At 39.2% G+C, this 18381-nt stretch overlaps 1 protein-coding gene across 1 annotated transcript in view; it reads right to left on the reverse strand.

The window, feature by feature from the left end:
- Positions 1–18381, reverse strand: part of LOC139690013 (G-protein coupled receptor GRL101-like) — an 85105-nt gene that overhangs the window by 8994 nt on the left and 57730 nt on the right. Inside the window, exons 7-21 of the mRNA XM_071587193.1 lie at positions 18089–18322; positions 15720–15869; positions 12543–12665; positions 11901–12017; positions 10852–10983; positions 9891–10010; positions 9392–9506; positions 8177–8251; positions 7880–8023; positions 7670–7741; positions 7027–7098; positions 6865–6936; positions 6425–6496; positions 4271–4469; positions 261–459 (exon numbers count right to left, since the gene is read on the reverse strand). Of these exons, the coding sequence (XP_071443294.1) occupies positions 261–459; positions 4271–4469; positions 6425–6496; positions 6865–6936; positions 7027–7098; positions 7670–7741; positions 7880–8023; positions 8177–8251; positions 9392–9506; positions 9891–10010; positions 10852–10983; positions 11901–12017; positions 12543–12665; positions 15720–15869; positions 18089–18322 (1896 nt within the window). The remainder of the gene's footprint in view (positions 1–260; positions 460–4270; positions 4470–6424; positions 6497–6864; positions 6937–7026; positions 7099–7669; positions 7742–7879; positions 8024–8176; positions 8252–9391; positions 9507–9890; positions 10011–10851; positions 10984–11900; positions 12018–12542; positions 12666–15719; positions 15870–18088; positions 18323–18381) is intronic.

Below are 18381 nucleotides of genomic sequence, written 5' to 3' on the forward strand. Positions count from 1 at the left end.
ATCCCATGCAAACTTATCGAACTCAAATTCAACGAAACACAAAACATTTAGTAGTTATTTATGATTTCCAGAGATTAATTTTAGCCCCAGGGATCAATGCAGATGTTCGGGTAAATCCCCCTACATCGAGATCACTACGTTAAACCTACTGATATACTACGTACACATTACTCAAGAGGGTGCTTCCTGGCAAATATTATCTACACATTTTTATGATATTGATATACGAGTACTTCATAATAAATAAAAAAATAATTCACCTGTTAGGGTGTAAACCGATAGCTCACTGGAGAAAGTGCTGATGAAGCCAGCGAGTTGGCACAGCTCGGACGACCTCCAGGCAGCGTCATGTATAATGTACACACCTCTGTAATGAGCATCTACTGATGCAATCACTAGAAGATAGGCTCCCATAAAAAAGTCTCCGATGGCTAAGTTGGTAATGAGAAAAGAGTGAACCTGTTTGAAGAAACAAAGAATGCTATAGGCATGCCTACGAGACGCACGCATACATACTCACACACACACACACGAGGGTAGTTTGAAAGGTTCTCAAAATCATCAAAAAATGTCTGCGGTAGCGTGAGGAGTTTCTCGCGTAGTATTAGGCAATCCTTTATAGGTAAACGCATAACGCGTCAGGGCCCTGGGAAGAGGTCTGTGGTGCCGACGCCTCTCTGTTTTTCTTCCCGTCTAGTGTTTTGTGAAGACAAAAAATTCGATTCGAGAAGTGATGAAATATTTCGTAAAGAAAGGTATGAAAGCAAATGAAATCCATGCCTAATTTCATTACACTATGGGGGACTCTGTTCCTCCATATTCAACTGTTGTCAAAGGGACAAATGAGTTTAAGTTTGGTCGGGACAGCTTGGATGATGATCTACGAAGTGTTCGCCAAAATGTGCCACAACCTCAGAAATTATTGCGTAAGTGCGTCAAATAGCCATGGATGATCGCCGACTAGAAGTGCGAGAAATCGGTGAAGCTGTGTATCTGAACGAACACATCACATTTAAGCAGTGGAATTTGATACGAGAAAATTATCTGCTTGATAGGTTTCGCGACTCTTGACGCAGGATTGCAAACTCATCAGAATGGAAATGAACGAACAATATTTGATCCGTTTTAAGAGCAACAAACAAGATTTTCTGCGCCGGTTTTTGATCACAGATGAAACTTGGGTCCTCTACTATACCCCAGAGACATAACAGCAGTCAAAGCATTGGGAACATGTTGATTCACCACCACCAAAGAAAGCAAAGGCATTACGGTTGGCCGGAAAGGTGATGGCCTCAGTTTTCTGAGATTCGAAAGGGATTCTGTTGATATCTCACCACTTGTCAAACCATTACTGGGAAATCCTGCGCTAGTCTCCTGGATCAATTACAGGTAACGATACACGAAAAAAGGCACACATAAAAGGTGAACACAGTTTTCCTATTCCTTTTTTCCTTGAATCTATATTCATATGAATGAATATTTGTTCGCCATATGTCGTGTTTAAAAGTGTATTTGGCCAATATGGCTCGTCTTCTTCTGCTGGTTATGTGTGCCACGAAACTCACTGTTCCTATCTTTTATGACGTTGCATGATGCTTTCCCCACTGTACTTTTCTCTTTTGTCGTCTATTTCTCCTTTGGTGGGTGAAACAGCTCCCTAACGCCATCTCCTGGCCAAAGAATCGGGGCACTTGGTCGCATAAACCCCGCGCAGATTTCAGTGTAATAACGTTTCCACGATAGCTAGGACCTTCCTGATTTTACCGAGTGTCTGTTTTCGCCGGCGACCAAGGCCTCGAGGGAGCGGCACTGCCGGACTCCCTCGAAGATAGAGGTTCTGATAGTGTTTCTTTTTCGTACGGAGGTTAACCACCTGGCTTTTCTTGAAACGCGAAGTTTAACTCTAGTTTATATTTCGCCGGGAAGCCCTTGCTTCGTTCTGTTTACTGGTTTAAGAAGGATATCTCTTGATGTACATCTTAGGTTCCTTTTTTTTGCTTCCGGCGGGTGCGTGTTGCGGGGAGGGAGTGTACACGAGTGCTTTTTTCTCTTTGGGGTGCTCGTTCTTTTGGTGCGCTTTCATTCTTCACACAAGCGTGCTGAATTTGATTTTTTTAATGGCTTTGCGCCGCTTCAACACGCTCGCCTTGCAAGTTGACGAGAAGGCGAAGTCCCCTACCCCGTTGGAGGTGCACCTCTTCACGTTAGTCGCTGGGACTCACAACCGAAGGATTGGTGGCGATCTAATTTGGATACAGTCACCATGTGATATTCTTGAAGTTGGCAACCAAAGCTACAATGACTAGGAGTTTAGGCAATGCCCCCCGGAAACTACTGGTTTCTTCCTCAAGTGATCAGAGGCTGACAATTACTATTGACGTGACTTTCGGCAGCCCTTGGAATGTCAGGGTTCTTTGTCTCCTTGCTGAGACCCCAATGGAAGACATAAAAAGCGAGCTCCAACGTTTTCGTAAAATCCATCGCTCGTAGAAGAACAGGTGGGAGGGAGTCATGATGGCGCGTGTGCTTACGGGCACCAGGGTGGTGCGGATGACGGTCGAGAGAAATGTCCCCTCGTACCTCCACATCGGCGGCAACTGGGCCATAATCATCGATGAGGGTCAGCGCCGCAATGGCATCCGTTGCAACCAAGAAGGCCACGAGCGCAAGACCTGCCCTCGGAACCAGGGAGGGAAGAGCTTAGCGGAGGCGATGGCGATGGCCTCCAACCTGAACGCCGCCGTGGAGGTGGACTTGCTCGAGGTGGCTATGGAGGAGAGGGTGCGGTCCCGGCTACTCCCGTTGGTCCCCCGCATCCGCCTCTACTTGGAGGAAAATATCAGCTGGGGCGAAAACCGTCGATGGAAGAAAGGGATCCGAAAAAGAAGAGAACAGACCACCCTGAGCTCATGGTCTCAAATGACGATCTACCAGTAGCTCAAGTCTCTACCACCTCGCCTTGTCCCTCACAACCTCCGGCCCCCGTTTCCGTGAGCTCGTCAAATGAGGAGGAATCATCTTTCGTCCCTCTTTCCCTCGCTCACGTCATCGATGCCCTCGCCTCGTAATCCCTGCATCACGGGCTTCAAATATCCCGAGAACCTCTGGTGAAAGGTGAGGAGACATGCATCTGATTGCGAATGTTCCCCGTCCGCAACAGCTGGCCCCTGGCTTTATGAATGACAATAAAGGAAGCGCCACCGACCCCGGAAGTCGACACATATACAAGTTTCCCGACGTCAAAAATTCCAGATACCCCATCATCCTTTTCCATTGAGGACAGCCAAGGTGTCGACGATCTTCCCAGCGCTCTCGAGACATCGAGATATCTCCCCTTATTTTTCCCGACCACACCCCTTCCACAGATGACCCCTAGTCCGCCACTCCCCCCCTGAGGCTACCTCATGCCCCGTGACGGCACCCATTGGTGCTCTCTCGAAGAAGGTCCGCCGTGGAACGCTGCCGAATTACCCGCTCTTTGCGCGAGACCACGGCTGGTTCTTCCTCTTCGGACGAAGTCGGGGGGGAGGGATGCGGCGACATGCCGCGCCATCGCCCGTCGACCCGTCGGACGAGGGGTCCCGGGAAGTGGCTAAGCACTTGTCACCCGGGGTCGAGTCGCGACCGGAGCGACGTAAGCCACGATCAGAACTCTGGTAGATGATGTCCGGTACCCTCCCTGAGCCGGACATACTTTGACCGTGATTAGAGTCTATTTTTTGGAAGATTGACTGCGCCATCATCTATAATTTCAACCCTACCATCGATAGTTTCTTACAATACATAATGTTCCATTGGTAACTAAAATCTTCCTCCTATTATCTCTGGACCTTGCTTTCCTATGTTTTTACAGTATCAATGGTCACATGTACAAGTATGTATGCGTCTGTGTTTATATTTGTATATGTATGTGTGCGTGTATTTATGTATGTGCATGTGTATATGCATGTTGTACTTCTATATTATGTGTGTACCTAACTTTTTTGGTCGTAATTTTAACGCTTAAAGCTACAGAATTTCATATTACGAGTTTAGCAAAGACTTCATTTTTTCGTGACAATGTAAATATTCATGGGGTTTATTCAATTTGAATCTCTGTGGCAATCGCTAAAATTTCATGAAATCAATTCGTAATTTAGCATAATCTCGTTGCTTTCAATTACTAGTGGTTAGCGAGAAACAATCAGGTTTTGGGATTTTATTTTGTCTGGTTAAATTCGAAAAATGACCGGTAGGATTGTTAAATAAACATTATACAGGAAAATCATACCTGGTTGGTGTTTTTATAAATCATTCTCCACGTGATGACCAGAGCGTTTCCCACGGTAGCCACTGCACCAAGCACCCAGACACAAATCCGAAGGACGAGGTTCGACATGAGGTCTTCGCAGGAGGAGAATTCATCTGGGGGTGGTAGACATTCCGGAATGTGCTTGGCCAGGCAGCAGAAACGGAACTCGTCCGTCTTTCTGATAACGCCATGGAAAAATACATAAAAGATGTCAAATCGATCCCCAGGTTTTTCCCGTTAATGTCAACAAGGTCGTTCATGGCATTAGAATCACAGTTAAAATCTCGGAAAATGAATCTTGGAAGATCAAAATCAAAAGACGAGAACATAAGAATTATTTTCGTTTATTCCTCTTGCGACTATGGAAAATTATTATTATTTTGCTGGAAAATTATTATATACTGACTTGATGCAATTTGACAATATAATTATTACCAGTTAAGAGTACAATTTGATAGTTACAATGTGAAAAGTGTAATTCTCTCTGGTTCCATAAACCAATCAAACAATGACTTGTCAGTGAATGCCTTAATACTGCCGTGATACTGATTTACCTAAGCAATAATGACGACGGCAGTGCAGGAGAACTTGGAGATTTCGAATGCAAAAGACAATGACGGCTAAAATCATGCTATTGATCAATTAATCAATGAAATGATAAATTACCTAAATGAATTTGGCATAGGCAAAACAAATTATTGGAAAAATTGGTTACGATTGTCACTGAGTGGTGGTAGTTGTCAATTTAATGTTAATGAAAAAGGTCAAATTCCAAGGAAGTAGGTACTCTAAAGCGATACTGGGTGGGCATAAGGCCATGGGAATAGATTGTTCTCAGCATGGATCCGAAAATACGAGGGGTGTCCATAAAGACTGGTCAAAATCACATAATTTATTATGTAAAGATTTAATGTTGTTATATTTTAGTTTAAGGTGTAACGTATATGTGGTAAAAGTTTAATTGAGTTGATTGCATTATTGCGTCAGTGGTAGCCGTTGAAAGTTGAAACATGTATAGTTCATCTACGCTAAGGATAGATGTAGCACGCGACGAGCATTACGCTTGCATTGCAATTTTGCTCTCGCCTAAACAATTTATTAGCAGAGGCCTATGTAAATCTGCAGAAGGCTTATGTTGAGTCTGCTTAAAGAAGGAAGACAATTTAATAGGAAGGTGGATCCGGAGCTCTAGTCTATTAATTTACGAAGGTAAATACGTATTTAAAGCGCTGTCGCCTCTGCGGGAGAAGAGCTTCAAATAACATTTGGATTAATATCGGAAATATGAAAATATTATTGGCAATCACCTACATGGTAGTAACAGAAATATTGTATGTGTGTTTTAGCGCGGAGTTTTACGCAAAACTTGACTTCTTCCTGTTCCTCAGGGCGAAAAAACACCTTAGTGGAAAGCGTTTTTCATCGCCAGAATCAGGTGTAGGCGAGCTGAACATGCTCCAATTTTCAACTGTTGACGCTGGCATGATAGTGGAATCAGATCGTGTAAACTTGGACTGCATATGCATCACACATAAAGCTAACAGTATAGCACAGGATTTAACTTTTGCGCCTTAAGTTATACCGCATAAAAATTTTTATCATCACTCCGTAATGAACACCCTCGTACTTAAGGAACTTAGGATCTAAACCTCTAGGAACGTATTATAAAGATTGACTGAACTACGGAGCAGAAAACTATTCGGTAGAATTAGTTTTGTTCTCTTTTCTTTCAGAGATAACTCGTGCAAATCTTAATCAATTAAGAGGTTGAATGAAATTGCTCCTTGGCAACCACGAATTAGAGATGATCAAACTTACTTTTGATCCTTAATTATTTTAAAGCCAATTCCCAGTATCTTAACATTTCGTAATCATTGAAAAAGGTTTATTTCTCTTAGCTTCTTCAGTTTAACTTGCTCGACGAGTTCCCGGCCCTCTGAAAGACTCAATCTTAATAACTGTCTACTGATAATTACTGTAAAGCACAGTATTGATGGACATTGATAAGATTTTGAAGAATGCTATCAACGCATGTGCCGGATGCCGATCGTCGAATGTGAGAGTGAAACGAGCTCTCGTATGTTTGGATATAGAAATCGTTGAACTTGAAAATTCAGATTAAATAGTACTTACAACGTCTTTAATGATGAGACACTTCTGAAGACATTTCTTCCAACCATTTTTATAGAATTTCCAGATAAGTCCCTGAGAATAAAGTAGTACAGCTCAGTTAAAAACGTAATAGTTAATGCATAATGTAATATGTATAATGATACTTAATATACATGTCGTTATATGGCAGTAAAAAAGGTCATCATGGATATCTAAAAGTGAAGCACGGTATACATTCTACTATGTTCTGCTCTTTTGTCTTAAATTTACACCTGATTAATGTAAGTTTTCCACGTAAAAAACTTCTGAACTATGACCTATGATGCATTCTATATATGCAATACTTCCACATTCGTATCAATCATAATTTAAAATCATTGAATAAAATACAATTTCGCCGAAGTACCCCTTCATAATGCTTATTTCAGGAGCTGAAATAAGTTTTCGGTTTAGATACTTACAGAAATAGTAAGTTTGGTAGTCCATTTAAGGATCCATCCATTAAATATTGTAAGTTGTTCTGAGAAAGATCCCTGTAAAGCACAAAAAAGAGACAATGATTTTAACCTAGTTCAAGGATGTTGAGAAAGTTGGAAATCTCTGATCACATTTTAAATACTTACAGGCTGACAAGGCTTCTTAAACCAAGAAAGGCTCCTTGTGATATATTAGTGATTCGTTGATGGCTGAGGTCTCTGAAAAATATTTTTAACATAATTGTGAAACTTGAGATTTTAGTTGAAATTTTAAGGATTGGAAACGTCTGGGTATAGGTAATTATTAATTATGTTAAGAAAGGTTCTGACTCCTTTCCAAGGTTATTTTGTATGTTTTGAATCATGCCACAAAAATTGTTTTAATTTGATCGAAAATTAGTTGAAATTTATCGGGATCCGGAATATTAACTAATTCCAGCATAAATCTTATGCTATCAGCGGTAACGTAAGCTAAAATCTTTACGTCGGCTGGATTTTAATTTATGTCTATGGTAAAAATATTGTGAAACTAGGAATCCATGTGCCAGTAGCTGTTAGTCACATTTATGTCCTGGGGAAGTTTTGAGGTTACTACCGTTCTGTGAGTAATCTCAACTCATTAGCTTAGTGCATTGATCTAAGATCATGACTTTCTAAATTTCTTTTACCGTGTTTGTGATTGCTGCCCCTTCCCTCCCTGCGAATTGTGGCGTATACTAATAAGGATAAAAGGAAATTATAATTCAGCATACTATTTGAATGTATTTTTGCTTGAACTGGGTCCACTTACAACGTTGTTAATGAGGAAAGTCCATAAAAAGCCATTGACTCAATGGTGTTAATGTTGTTCCCCTGAAGATGTCTGGAAGAGAGACCGAATACCGATGATCATTTATTCTTAAATCATGAAAAACAAGCAAACATATATATATATCAAATATCAAGTAAGTATCAATCAAAAGGCACTTTGGCCAGTTTTCTCTCTCTCTTCAATACTTACAGTGTTCTTAAATTCGGCAGTCGGTAGAATGTGCTGTTGAGCAAGGTAGTGATGTTATTGTCTTTAAGGTTTAGCATCAAAAGTTTCCAAAGACTTTTAAATGTAAGCGGTGGGATGTGAGTCAGACTGTTGTTGCTCAAGTCTCTGAAAAATCAAAAGATTCAAACAATGAACCCAAAGGCTCAGGGTTTTGATTTGATTTAACACTGTATAAGCAATATTCTCAATTGTTTTAATCGATCGAGAGGGATTAATTTCTATCTGTTGTTGTGCTCTAAAATATGGAAACATACTTACAAGTAACTCAAACGATGGAGTTTTGAGAACGTTTCCTCATCCAAGGAGTAATTGAGAAAATTGTCGGCCATGTAACTAGAGAAGAAGACGAGAAAAACAAGCGATAAAATATCATCCAGGGAGAAAAGCTGAGCAATTTTTAACTTAAAAATCACTCTTGTTTTGAATTGGCTTAATGAAGACAAGAGAGAAATTGATTGTTCGGCGAACCCTCCCATGAAAAATAATGCGGTATCTATTTGTTTATAACGTATCGATCTATTACAAATACTTTTTATTTGAAAATGCATATTATTTTTGAAATTCAAGGATGTGTGTTAAAATATATTTATAATTTGTCAAATTAATTATAACTTGTTTACTTTGCTTGAGAAAATTTTATGAGAATCTACTGAAAAATGAGTGCAATCTCCAAAGCTCAATTAATTAATTCAATTAATTGAATGAATTTCTTTTGATGAACAGAAATTGTATTCATTCCCTTAAAAAATTTCTTCTTTCACACTAATGATCATGCTCGTTCTCTGTTTCTGTAATTATCGTATTTTCATACTTCTTATTTCCCTTTGGTATATGAATGCTATTTTACGCTAAGTGGGAAATGTTATGAAATAACGCGCTTTGAAATCTTAATGGTCTTGTAGGAGTCACTGGTTGCCGTTGAAATAGAAAAGAGAATACCTTTTCGAGAAGTAGGTAAAATTATGAAATGGCTGAAATCTAAAAACATTATTGAACTTTCTGGGTGAATCACAAATTTTTCAACCAAACCAAAGATTCGAATTAAAGATTTCACATCCTTTGATGAACTATGTTTTTAAAACAGGAACTCTTTGGTAGAGGATGAGTAAATGAGGCCTTCAGAGCTAACGTAAATTATTGGCTAACTTAGAGAAATGTGACAACTAAAAGTAGATAGTAATGAGAGAAGGTAGGATATTTGAAACACGGCCACAATCCTGGAAGGAACTTTGATTTCATGAATAGGACGTAAGGCGCGGATAAATGTGCGCGAATGAGCGCCAATACGAATAACACACAACTTCATTATTGAATTGGGCATGCCTAAAATTTTATTAAATAGAGAAATGTAATTAACGTCATATTCTAATTTTGATCATAATGCAGCGCGGGAATCATGTGGCGCACAGCAATGCTGCAATGGAAAAACCTTTTCTCAAGATTTTTGCATTTATATTTAGTGAAATTACTTACAACTTAGTCATTTGCGGTTCAATATCCTTAGGGAGGATTTTAAAGCCGAGGCCGGTGCAGTTGATGGCAACGTCACGGCATTCGCAGAGTGGCTCCGTCACGGAACAGGAGAATGCTATCAAAGAGGACAGCGAGAAGAGTATAAATGATTCGGTTCAGGTTGACCGTAAAATGTGTTACCACGCTGCTGATCGAGAAGGTTCCGTGGCCAGACTGATTGAAGTATGTCTTTTTTGGTCGTCTCTTTCTCTACGGTCACATGGTGGTTGCTATCATCATAACATATTTACACCATCACATTATATTACTACTATTACAAAATATTGACACCCATCACATGTTGTCAGTACAGTTGGCCAAAGTGGAAGTAGTTCGAAAGGAATCTAATTGCAAAAAATCTTGTACAAAATGTTTACATATGACATTTGGCGGAATTTCATAGTGAATCTACGTAAGTTACCAGGTCGCGCAGCTCAAGGCAAGAAGCACTTTTACTTACGGCATCCCTCTTCGTCCGCCCACGACCACGGGCAATCCACCCTTCCGTCGCACACGAGGGATGCATTCAGGCAGGGTCCGTTGCGGCACTTGAACGCGCCACTGTTGCACGTCCAGTCCTCTGGCCATCATCCCAAAGAGCAAGCAAGAAGAAAGATTCATTTCAATTAATTCATGCCTTCAGTCAAAATGGGTGCCTTTCGGACTGGTAAGTTTTACTCTTCCGATTAACTTATCAGTTCGCAAAACACCGTTGCCATAGTTAGGGACCGATCCCGCGACCTTTGGGCTAGCAAGAAGCTTTTCCCCACGCATTTCTCATCAGGTTAAGGAACTTCGGCTATCAACAAAGGAGTAAGAATTTAATCATATATTTCTCAAGCTAAGCTAGAGCGATGGTTTAAAATTTTCCATACCATTGGAAATGCATATCTACTAATTGAAATCTAAATTATATTATTCAATAAGTATTTATTGGTTTACTTCAAACTTTGATGTCTCAGGATGGCGGATGGGTGCAAAGTGTTTATATTTGCCATTTTGTCAGGTCAATCAGCAATTTTGACACTTTTCGTTAATGTTATTATTATTATTGATGTGCCATCATGGTAGATTTAATTTTAGATTATAATCGCCAAAATTATTATTTATAATGACTAATGGATACATTTTAAATAGTAAAAAAAATTATTTATTAAAAAATAGAGAAATATGTATATTTTTATTATACTTATTATTATTTATAATTATTAAAAAGATAAAATATTTGAAATTATTGTTTTATTGATCATATTATTATTTATATTCGTGTAAGTTACAAGCATAAAATAAGGATAATATGTAACCAAAGAGTAAAATTTTGTTGAATAAGTTATTGACACGTATTTACTCCTGTAATTTTAGGTTTTCCCTGGGAAATGGGAGGAATTGATTTCAAATGGGTCTGAGGACGTGATATTTACCGCATCCGATGAGGTGAGAGCGATCCGCGCATCCGAATCTCTGCTGACCCGATCTATAGCACCGCGAAGACATCGGGACGCACTGCCCACTCTTGCAACGGAATTCGTCCTTTTTGCACTCTCTGGGCCACCCTGGAAAAGGTAAAGACCATTCACATTTATAACGGCGATAATTAGTCCGTTTAGGATATTATTTTATTTTAACAGACCTTTGCACATAATGAGACAGCAAGGAAAATTGAGTACAGCTCTGAAAACGTGTGTACGTTCGAGTATGCATATGAATGATATTTCTCTCGACCTCGACACCCTCTCTACCGCCGCCAAATATTCAGTGGCTCGATACTCTAAAGGTATTTTTTTGCGTCTATGAAATGTCGGTCATTAGATAAACAAATATGTTGCTATTATATTGAAAAGTGGCATCTCTGTAAGAAATCGATTCATGGTGTCGAACTTTTATAATTTTCTTTATGAAAAGTCCAAAGTTTCTTACGATGAGTTTACGCAATAATTTTTCGGAGTTAATGAAAACAGAAAGAGTTACGGTGTAAGTGAGAAAAAACTAAGACGCCACATACTACAGTATCAAAGCCAACAAGGCGAAGAAAATGTGTAACAGTTTCTAAAACATACTTAGTATGCTATATCGCAGCATGTACGTGTAGATTGAGGAAATATTTCGATTTATTCGAGTAAAATATTGCGAGAAAATCATCAAAAACGTCTCTGGCGTTCTCAACTGTATAGTTTTTCGAAAAATTAGCTAATTGTAATGATTGAGCGGAAAGGAGATGTTTAATAAAAATTCAATATTTGACGGCAACAAGGACAACATTATTTTGCTTTTCACAGAACAGCATTTTCGCCAAGTAAATTTCGCTCGTGAGTTACTAGACATGTATTTCCTTTTGGGAGGAGTTCTAGGATGGAGAGACATTCTTACTGAACAGCTGAGACATCTTACCAGGCCACTTCTGAAATAGGAAATCAATGAAATCAAATAAATCAAAAGGCACAAAATGAAACCCGAAGAAAGAAGCATTTACCACAGTCCGTTTCATCTGAAACGTCGGCACAATCTTGGTGGTAATCGCACCAGAAGTTCTCTTGAACACATTGGCCGTTGAGACATTTCCGATGGTTCTTCGGACAGGGTACGTCATCTGAAACCCATAAAAAGAGCAAGTAATAAAATTGTGTACTTCTGAATGCATCAAATATATGTAAGTGGAGAAAGACATAATATACTTATTGGTCTTCCTTGGGAGTTCTATTATTTAATAAATGAACTTTTATGACTACCACTAATCAGCAGTCTTTGTCTATATTTGGATTTATTGATGAGGGTAGAGAATAAATGGAAAAAACTAACCGTTTTCCTTTCTCCAAGATTAATATTTACGTATTTATTCAGAAAATAATTTTAGCAGGCAGTATAAATCTGTTTCAATATTAATGAGGAATAATTTGGTAAAGATATGGCATCAAACTATCATCAAGGATTTTTTCCTTCTTTTTCCCATGCTTAAAATTTCCAATCATTTTTTGCGTATATTTCATGTATGAGCTGGAGGGACGGGCGGCTAATTATAAATCTGTACATGACTCAGGCTGAAAAAATTGAATCGGCACTGCTACTTTTTAGTGGGCAGTACTTTGTTTGCGTACTTTCAATTAACCGTACTCACCGCATCCGATTTCGTCGCTTTTGTCCCAACAGTTGTACTGCAGGTCGCAGCGATTCTTCGCAGGGATGCACTGGCCGTTGGCGCATCGGAACCAGTTCTGGAGAGGAGATGGACAAGGTAGCTCTGAGGGAATAAAAGCCAGATCTGTAATTATTTTTTTCATAGATCTACAGATCATTTAATTGCGATTAAAATCAATCGTAAAATTCATGACCAGGTTAGAGGAAAGTGGCTAAATGATACACGTCATCATCTGAGAAACGGAAATGATCTGAAACTTCGCTATCGTTAGAAAAAAACTCCCAAAAAATGCATGAAAATTAAGTTCATTATTGTGCTGAATTAACTGGATAATTATTTTATTTCACTTATTATGACGTAATAGTATTAGTTAATGTAGCAATGCAAAGCGGATTGGATGCAGTAGAATGAGATAAGCATCTAATTTGAATATTCGGCTCCATATAGACATTGGCCATTGACTCATTCAACGATTAGGTTGTTTACAGGATAAATGCATAGATCACTCATCTCCCTCTGAAAATCTTATGTCATGAAAATAATGGTATATCCATGAAAAAATCAAATCATTATTCCAGGTAATTGAGTAGCGATGAGAAACTAATTATTCTCATTAAATAAAAACAAGGGAATCGGGATTCATATTAAATCTAAATTCCGAGGCAATGAGGATCTGGTTATATTAGCGAAAGAGGCCTTTTCAGCGATTATTCTCTTCCATTCATGGAAGTCGTGTTGTGTGGGGGGGGGGGGGGGGACACTCCGCCTGTAGGGACGTATAATCCAATCTCCTTGGTTCCTTTCTCCAATTGAAGATTAATTCTACGCCACACTTTCCTCTACACCTCTCCCTTCCCAATTTCCCCAATTAACTACCAATCCTAAATTAATGGAGTAAGCAACCTTCAAGCTTGCGCGAAACTACGCCCACCTCTCAGCTGGCGTGAAACTGCTCGTAAAGCTTACACTAACAAACGATCCAATATTATTTTCCGAAACCCTTTAATGTTAAGTAATAAATTCCGATGCGTGAAATTGCTTCATTTTTTTGAGTATTAAGAGCCACAATCAACCCATTTTTTCATGTTGTGCTTTGAAGTATTTTAATATTATTTTAATCATAATAGAAACTAACGCAATTTAATTAATCACTAAGACATGTAATTCCCAACGAATAATGATAGTAGCTGGGTAAAGATATTACCCAGCTGTTAGCTCATGGTAACTGTCATTACCTCAGGATGTTCACAGGGATTTTAGTTTATATTGAAAAATTGTTATGATTATTCATCTACCATGTATATTCAGAGCGCAAGTGGAGAACAATGAACGTAGTTGGAGAAACAGAATCGAAAAATTTCCATTTCTCTGAAGTTAGCCTGTTATTTATTGAGTAATAATTATCAAGTTCATGTTTTCCGTAAAGAATTTTGTTCTATTGCTCATGAAATTTCACCTAACATTCAGCATAAGGAGGATCTTTTGCTTAAAAGTTATGAAAATATTAGTTCAACTATCAATTACAATGCAAAAATGTCTGAGTGTAAAAATCATTCGCCTTGACCGGGATTCGAATTCAGATACTTCGATATCCGTCCGAGTGCTTTAGTCAGCTGTGCTACCGAGGCGTGGTTTTATATGTATTTAGCGGATGACTCCGTTGAAAGTTATTGTCACGGCATATCCCCAATTTTCTTGAAATTTATTAACTACAGTTGATATTTTCTTGTCATGTGTCTTCTCAAATTTGTCACTGATGCAAAATCAAATGTGCATTGAGCTGATTAAAATTCTAGTATTTATAAAGGTACATGTAGTGATCCGGTATGCCAGACGTCACATTAATGGATTTTAACGGATATATTAAGAATGTTCAGTTGTTTCCATGCATTAAATTTCCAATGCATTATACCCATTAGGGAGAGGATCGTTCGTATTTATAATTTAGACTTAGTTTTTATTCTATCAAGAATGTTGTACATATTCAATACCTTCAACCAAGAAAGATCTTACTCTTACTCAATGTTATTCCGATATGGTGTTTTATTGCATCTATCCCAATAAGACGGAACCACCATTGCTAAATCAGGAGCCTGATCATTTTTCATAGCAATATAATATGTTTAGTAATCTTAAATATAAAACATAGATCATGTCTTTTATTCTGTTATTGCCAATGACATTTTGATCATATGTTTTTCCTTCTTCGAATCATAAGTAAACGAAATTACGTGACACTCAGAACGTCTTATTAGTTATGGCACCTCCTCAGCGAGAGGGTGTGGCAGTTGAGTATAGAGCGCTGGTTTACTAACTAAAGGAACCGGGTGTCCTCTCCGGGCATCCTTAGCTTCACCCAAGCCATGTAATTTTTCGGGTACCGGATCTTCATGGGAATTAAAGGTGGCACCGGGAAAGGAACTGGACCCCCTACCCCGATGTGTGAATTTCGCACCGGAAGTTGGTTTGATAGGTGGGGTAGAGCTCATTTCGCACATTGGGCGAATGAATTCAACGTGAATCCGGGTGGGGAGTGACTTCCTTTTGCGCTGTGCTCCCTGCGGCTTTTTGGGAGGCCCTGACAGCCAGAAAGTTAAAATGAATACATTTACAATGTGATGAATTTCACAAAATTTCTCCTCTATGGGTGTCGTTTGAGTTATTCTTCGCAATTTAAATCGTACCTACTGTACTTCGTTGTGGTGCAGCCACCTAATGAAGTTTGCCGTCTATTGATCGAGTTTGGACTAATTTAGAATACTGTATCTACCATTATGAATGACAAGAGGATATTTCTAATTGCTGTATCCTTTCTATGAACTAATTTTTAAATTGGGTCAGTCCCATTTCCTTATCGACACACTTTTAATTATTTTATTTTGCCCTTCAAATAAACAAGTCGGGCTTCAATAGGTTAATTTTTTTTCGCAAGAGGGAATTGAAGATCCTAGAAATATTATAATTAGGAAAGAAAACAAAAGGAAACGAAAACGTTTCTCACAAGATTTGGGAATTGGCTCTTATACCTGCCAATGATATATTTTGAATATCGATTTGGCTCCTGTCCATGTATGAAGCAAGATTAAATAGGCAGTTGATTTTTGGCAGTCTCTCAGGAGAATTGATATGGGCTTTCCGCTAAGCAGGTTCACTTACTGATGCATTCCAGCTCGTCCTCGCCCTCCGCGCAGTCCGGCTTGAAGTCGCAGAGGAGCCCGTTGGGCAGGGAGCGGTTGTCTCGGCAAGTGTAGACGGCATTGCTCGGGACATCGAACATCATGTGCAAGTCCGTGTGGTTCGCGTACGCTGCAACGAAAAAGAGGACTTAATGGTTATGGTATTCGTGACGGATTAACCCTAGATTCCCGACCAACAGTGCCAACTAAATGTGATTATTAGGTAATCGTCAATGGCTGAGGTCACTTTGTACCCGTAACACAGTGCAAGGAGAGCCTCATTATATTACCTTACGAAACTATTAATATCGCTTCGTGCATAAAAAAGTTGAAACGTGAAAATATGACCGCTGGTGGAAGAGTGAGTTTCATGAAGCCCTCGTAAAGGTAGAGTGAATTTCGAACGAGAAAAGTTGAACAAAACGTCTCGAATACAACCGTAGATTTCATACCACTCACTCCCTGGTCTGAAATCATGAATTTCATGAAACTTTCACACAGCCATAGAATCTCCGGAAGGAATAATTATCATATTGGTCAATGACAACCGCTTACCATTTTTTTTACTGCCAAAGTGGTCGATATTCGAAAAGACCAATCGCGTCGATAGGTATGGACGATTGATAACACCAGAACTTTTTATTGACATGAAAATCGGATTTAGACTAATGAACAAAAATTGTGCTCGTCGTTAACTGGATGGCCGAAGAGCAATCGGTCGGCAAAGCAACGGGGAGTTGAGTACCTTCGGTAAATACCACGGTTGACCGCCACAATAAATATTATTGAGATATGATGACAGGCTGTACTGCAGTAATGTGATCATGGATCCGTTAGTAAAAGTTAAAAGACATTTACATTTCATTGTAGTTTACTCACAAAGCCTTGTCATGAAAAAACTCACCTTCAACACCAAAACAACAGTTTACACTGTAAACAACGGTTCAGAATGTTTAAGATCACATTTAAAGTTGTTTACATAGAACCTGTGAATTCACAAAGTTGTAGAATTTACCTGCTCACCTGAATTCACCTGAAAACCTGTGAATTCACTTTTTCTTTATAAAGTTGTTTATATAGAACCTGTGAATTCACTTGTGGGTTAGAAAGACGGGAATATGGGAAAATGGTTTGAAATTAGGACCAAACTCTGCATCCTCACAGAATTAACCGACTGAAATAATTAAATTTTTACAAAAATGTGATCGATTAAAAGGTATAAAAAATAATCGTCATCACGAGTTTTCAATCCAAGGATTGGCTTGCAGAAGTTCTCCAGACTTTCATCTTTTCTGCAAATCTCTTCATTTCCTTCCAATGACTTCTTTCATATTATTTTTTAATAAAGCTCTTATTCTGACGATACAGGAAAGAATTTACCCGAAACCCGGAGATTTATTGCGTTTAAGCGTTTCCAGCGGACGTATTTATTCAAGACAAGATATCGTTATTTCATTCGTCGGCAGTTATTGACTAGGTAAGCACACGGTAATTTTCTACTGGAATCGATTAAGTACTTTTTGGTAGGAGGAGTTACAAAAGTTAGCTTATTCAAAACTGTGAGTAATGTTTTGTCATTTCCCGTGTATAGTAAACGTATTGAAGGCTAATTTCCCGGAGCCTCTCTCATATAATACCAGAATGCTTTGAGATTGTCGCTCCAGGATTCCCTTGCATTTTACTTTTGATGTGACTCAATGCTTTCCGAAAGGCTCTCTTTGTCATTAGGTTTCGTTGTTTCTTAATAATATATGGCCAATTCACCATTCGGACAGTTTCCATGAGAAATTCTCAATTTTGCATGGGAAACCCGTTGACGCTTTGCTCACTTCAGCGTCATCACATTTAGGTTATGCGTTTTCACTCGCTAAATTGTTTAGCATTGGATTTTCAATCGCTGAACTGATGACATTTAGAAAGCCTTTCCATGTTCCTTCAGCTACGCGTGCGTGAATTTGTTATTCAATTTCTGAAATCGGTCTAAGGGTTCTCGCTTTATCCGGTCCTAATAATAATAATAGGCCCGGTTGAATAAGTTTATTCTTCATATCGGATTATTCTCTTCATAGGAAAAAAATGTTCTTCTCATCCAAATTGATTTTTGCATACTGTTTCATTTTCGTCTCATTTCTTCGATAGATTATTCCATTTACAATCGCGGAGGCATATCCTGAATTTCTATGGAATTGAACTACTTTAACTTTTATTTGGTTTGGATTTCATCTCACGGCAATGAGACTCAAGTCCACTCTTCAACGTCAAGACAACTTCTTTTGCCAGTAGTTTCCCCTGAATGCACCTGACATCTACGGGAGCAACAGCCTTTTCTCAATTGCAATCAATACTCACGGCATCCGAACTCGTCCGACAGCGAGTGGCCGTTCTGGCAGTCGTTGACGTGGTCACAGATGAAGTCGGGTCGAATGCAGCGCTCCCTCTCACCGGCCGCCATCGCCTTCAATGCCGCCTCCTCAACCTCTTCAGCCTCCCTCTCCTCCTCGCTGAGCCCGTCCTTCCCGTCGTGCATCGCAGCGGTTGGCACCATGCAACTCAGAGTCACGCCTTCTCGGCATATGCGGACGCCTGGAATGAAGCATAGGTTATGATAGGCTTGATAGGTTAGTTTGAAAGCAGATAATGAA

Source organism: Hetaerina americana, unplaced genomic scaffold, assembly GCF_022747635.1.
Source record: "Hetaerina americana unplaced genomic scaffold, ioHetAmer1.1.p SCAF_3, whole genome shotgun sequence".
NCBI classification, from domain to species: Eukaryota; Metazoa; Arthropoda; class Insecta; order Odonata; family Calopterygidae; genus Hetaerina; species Hetaerina americana.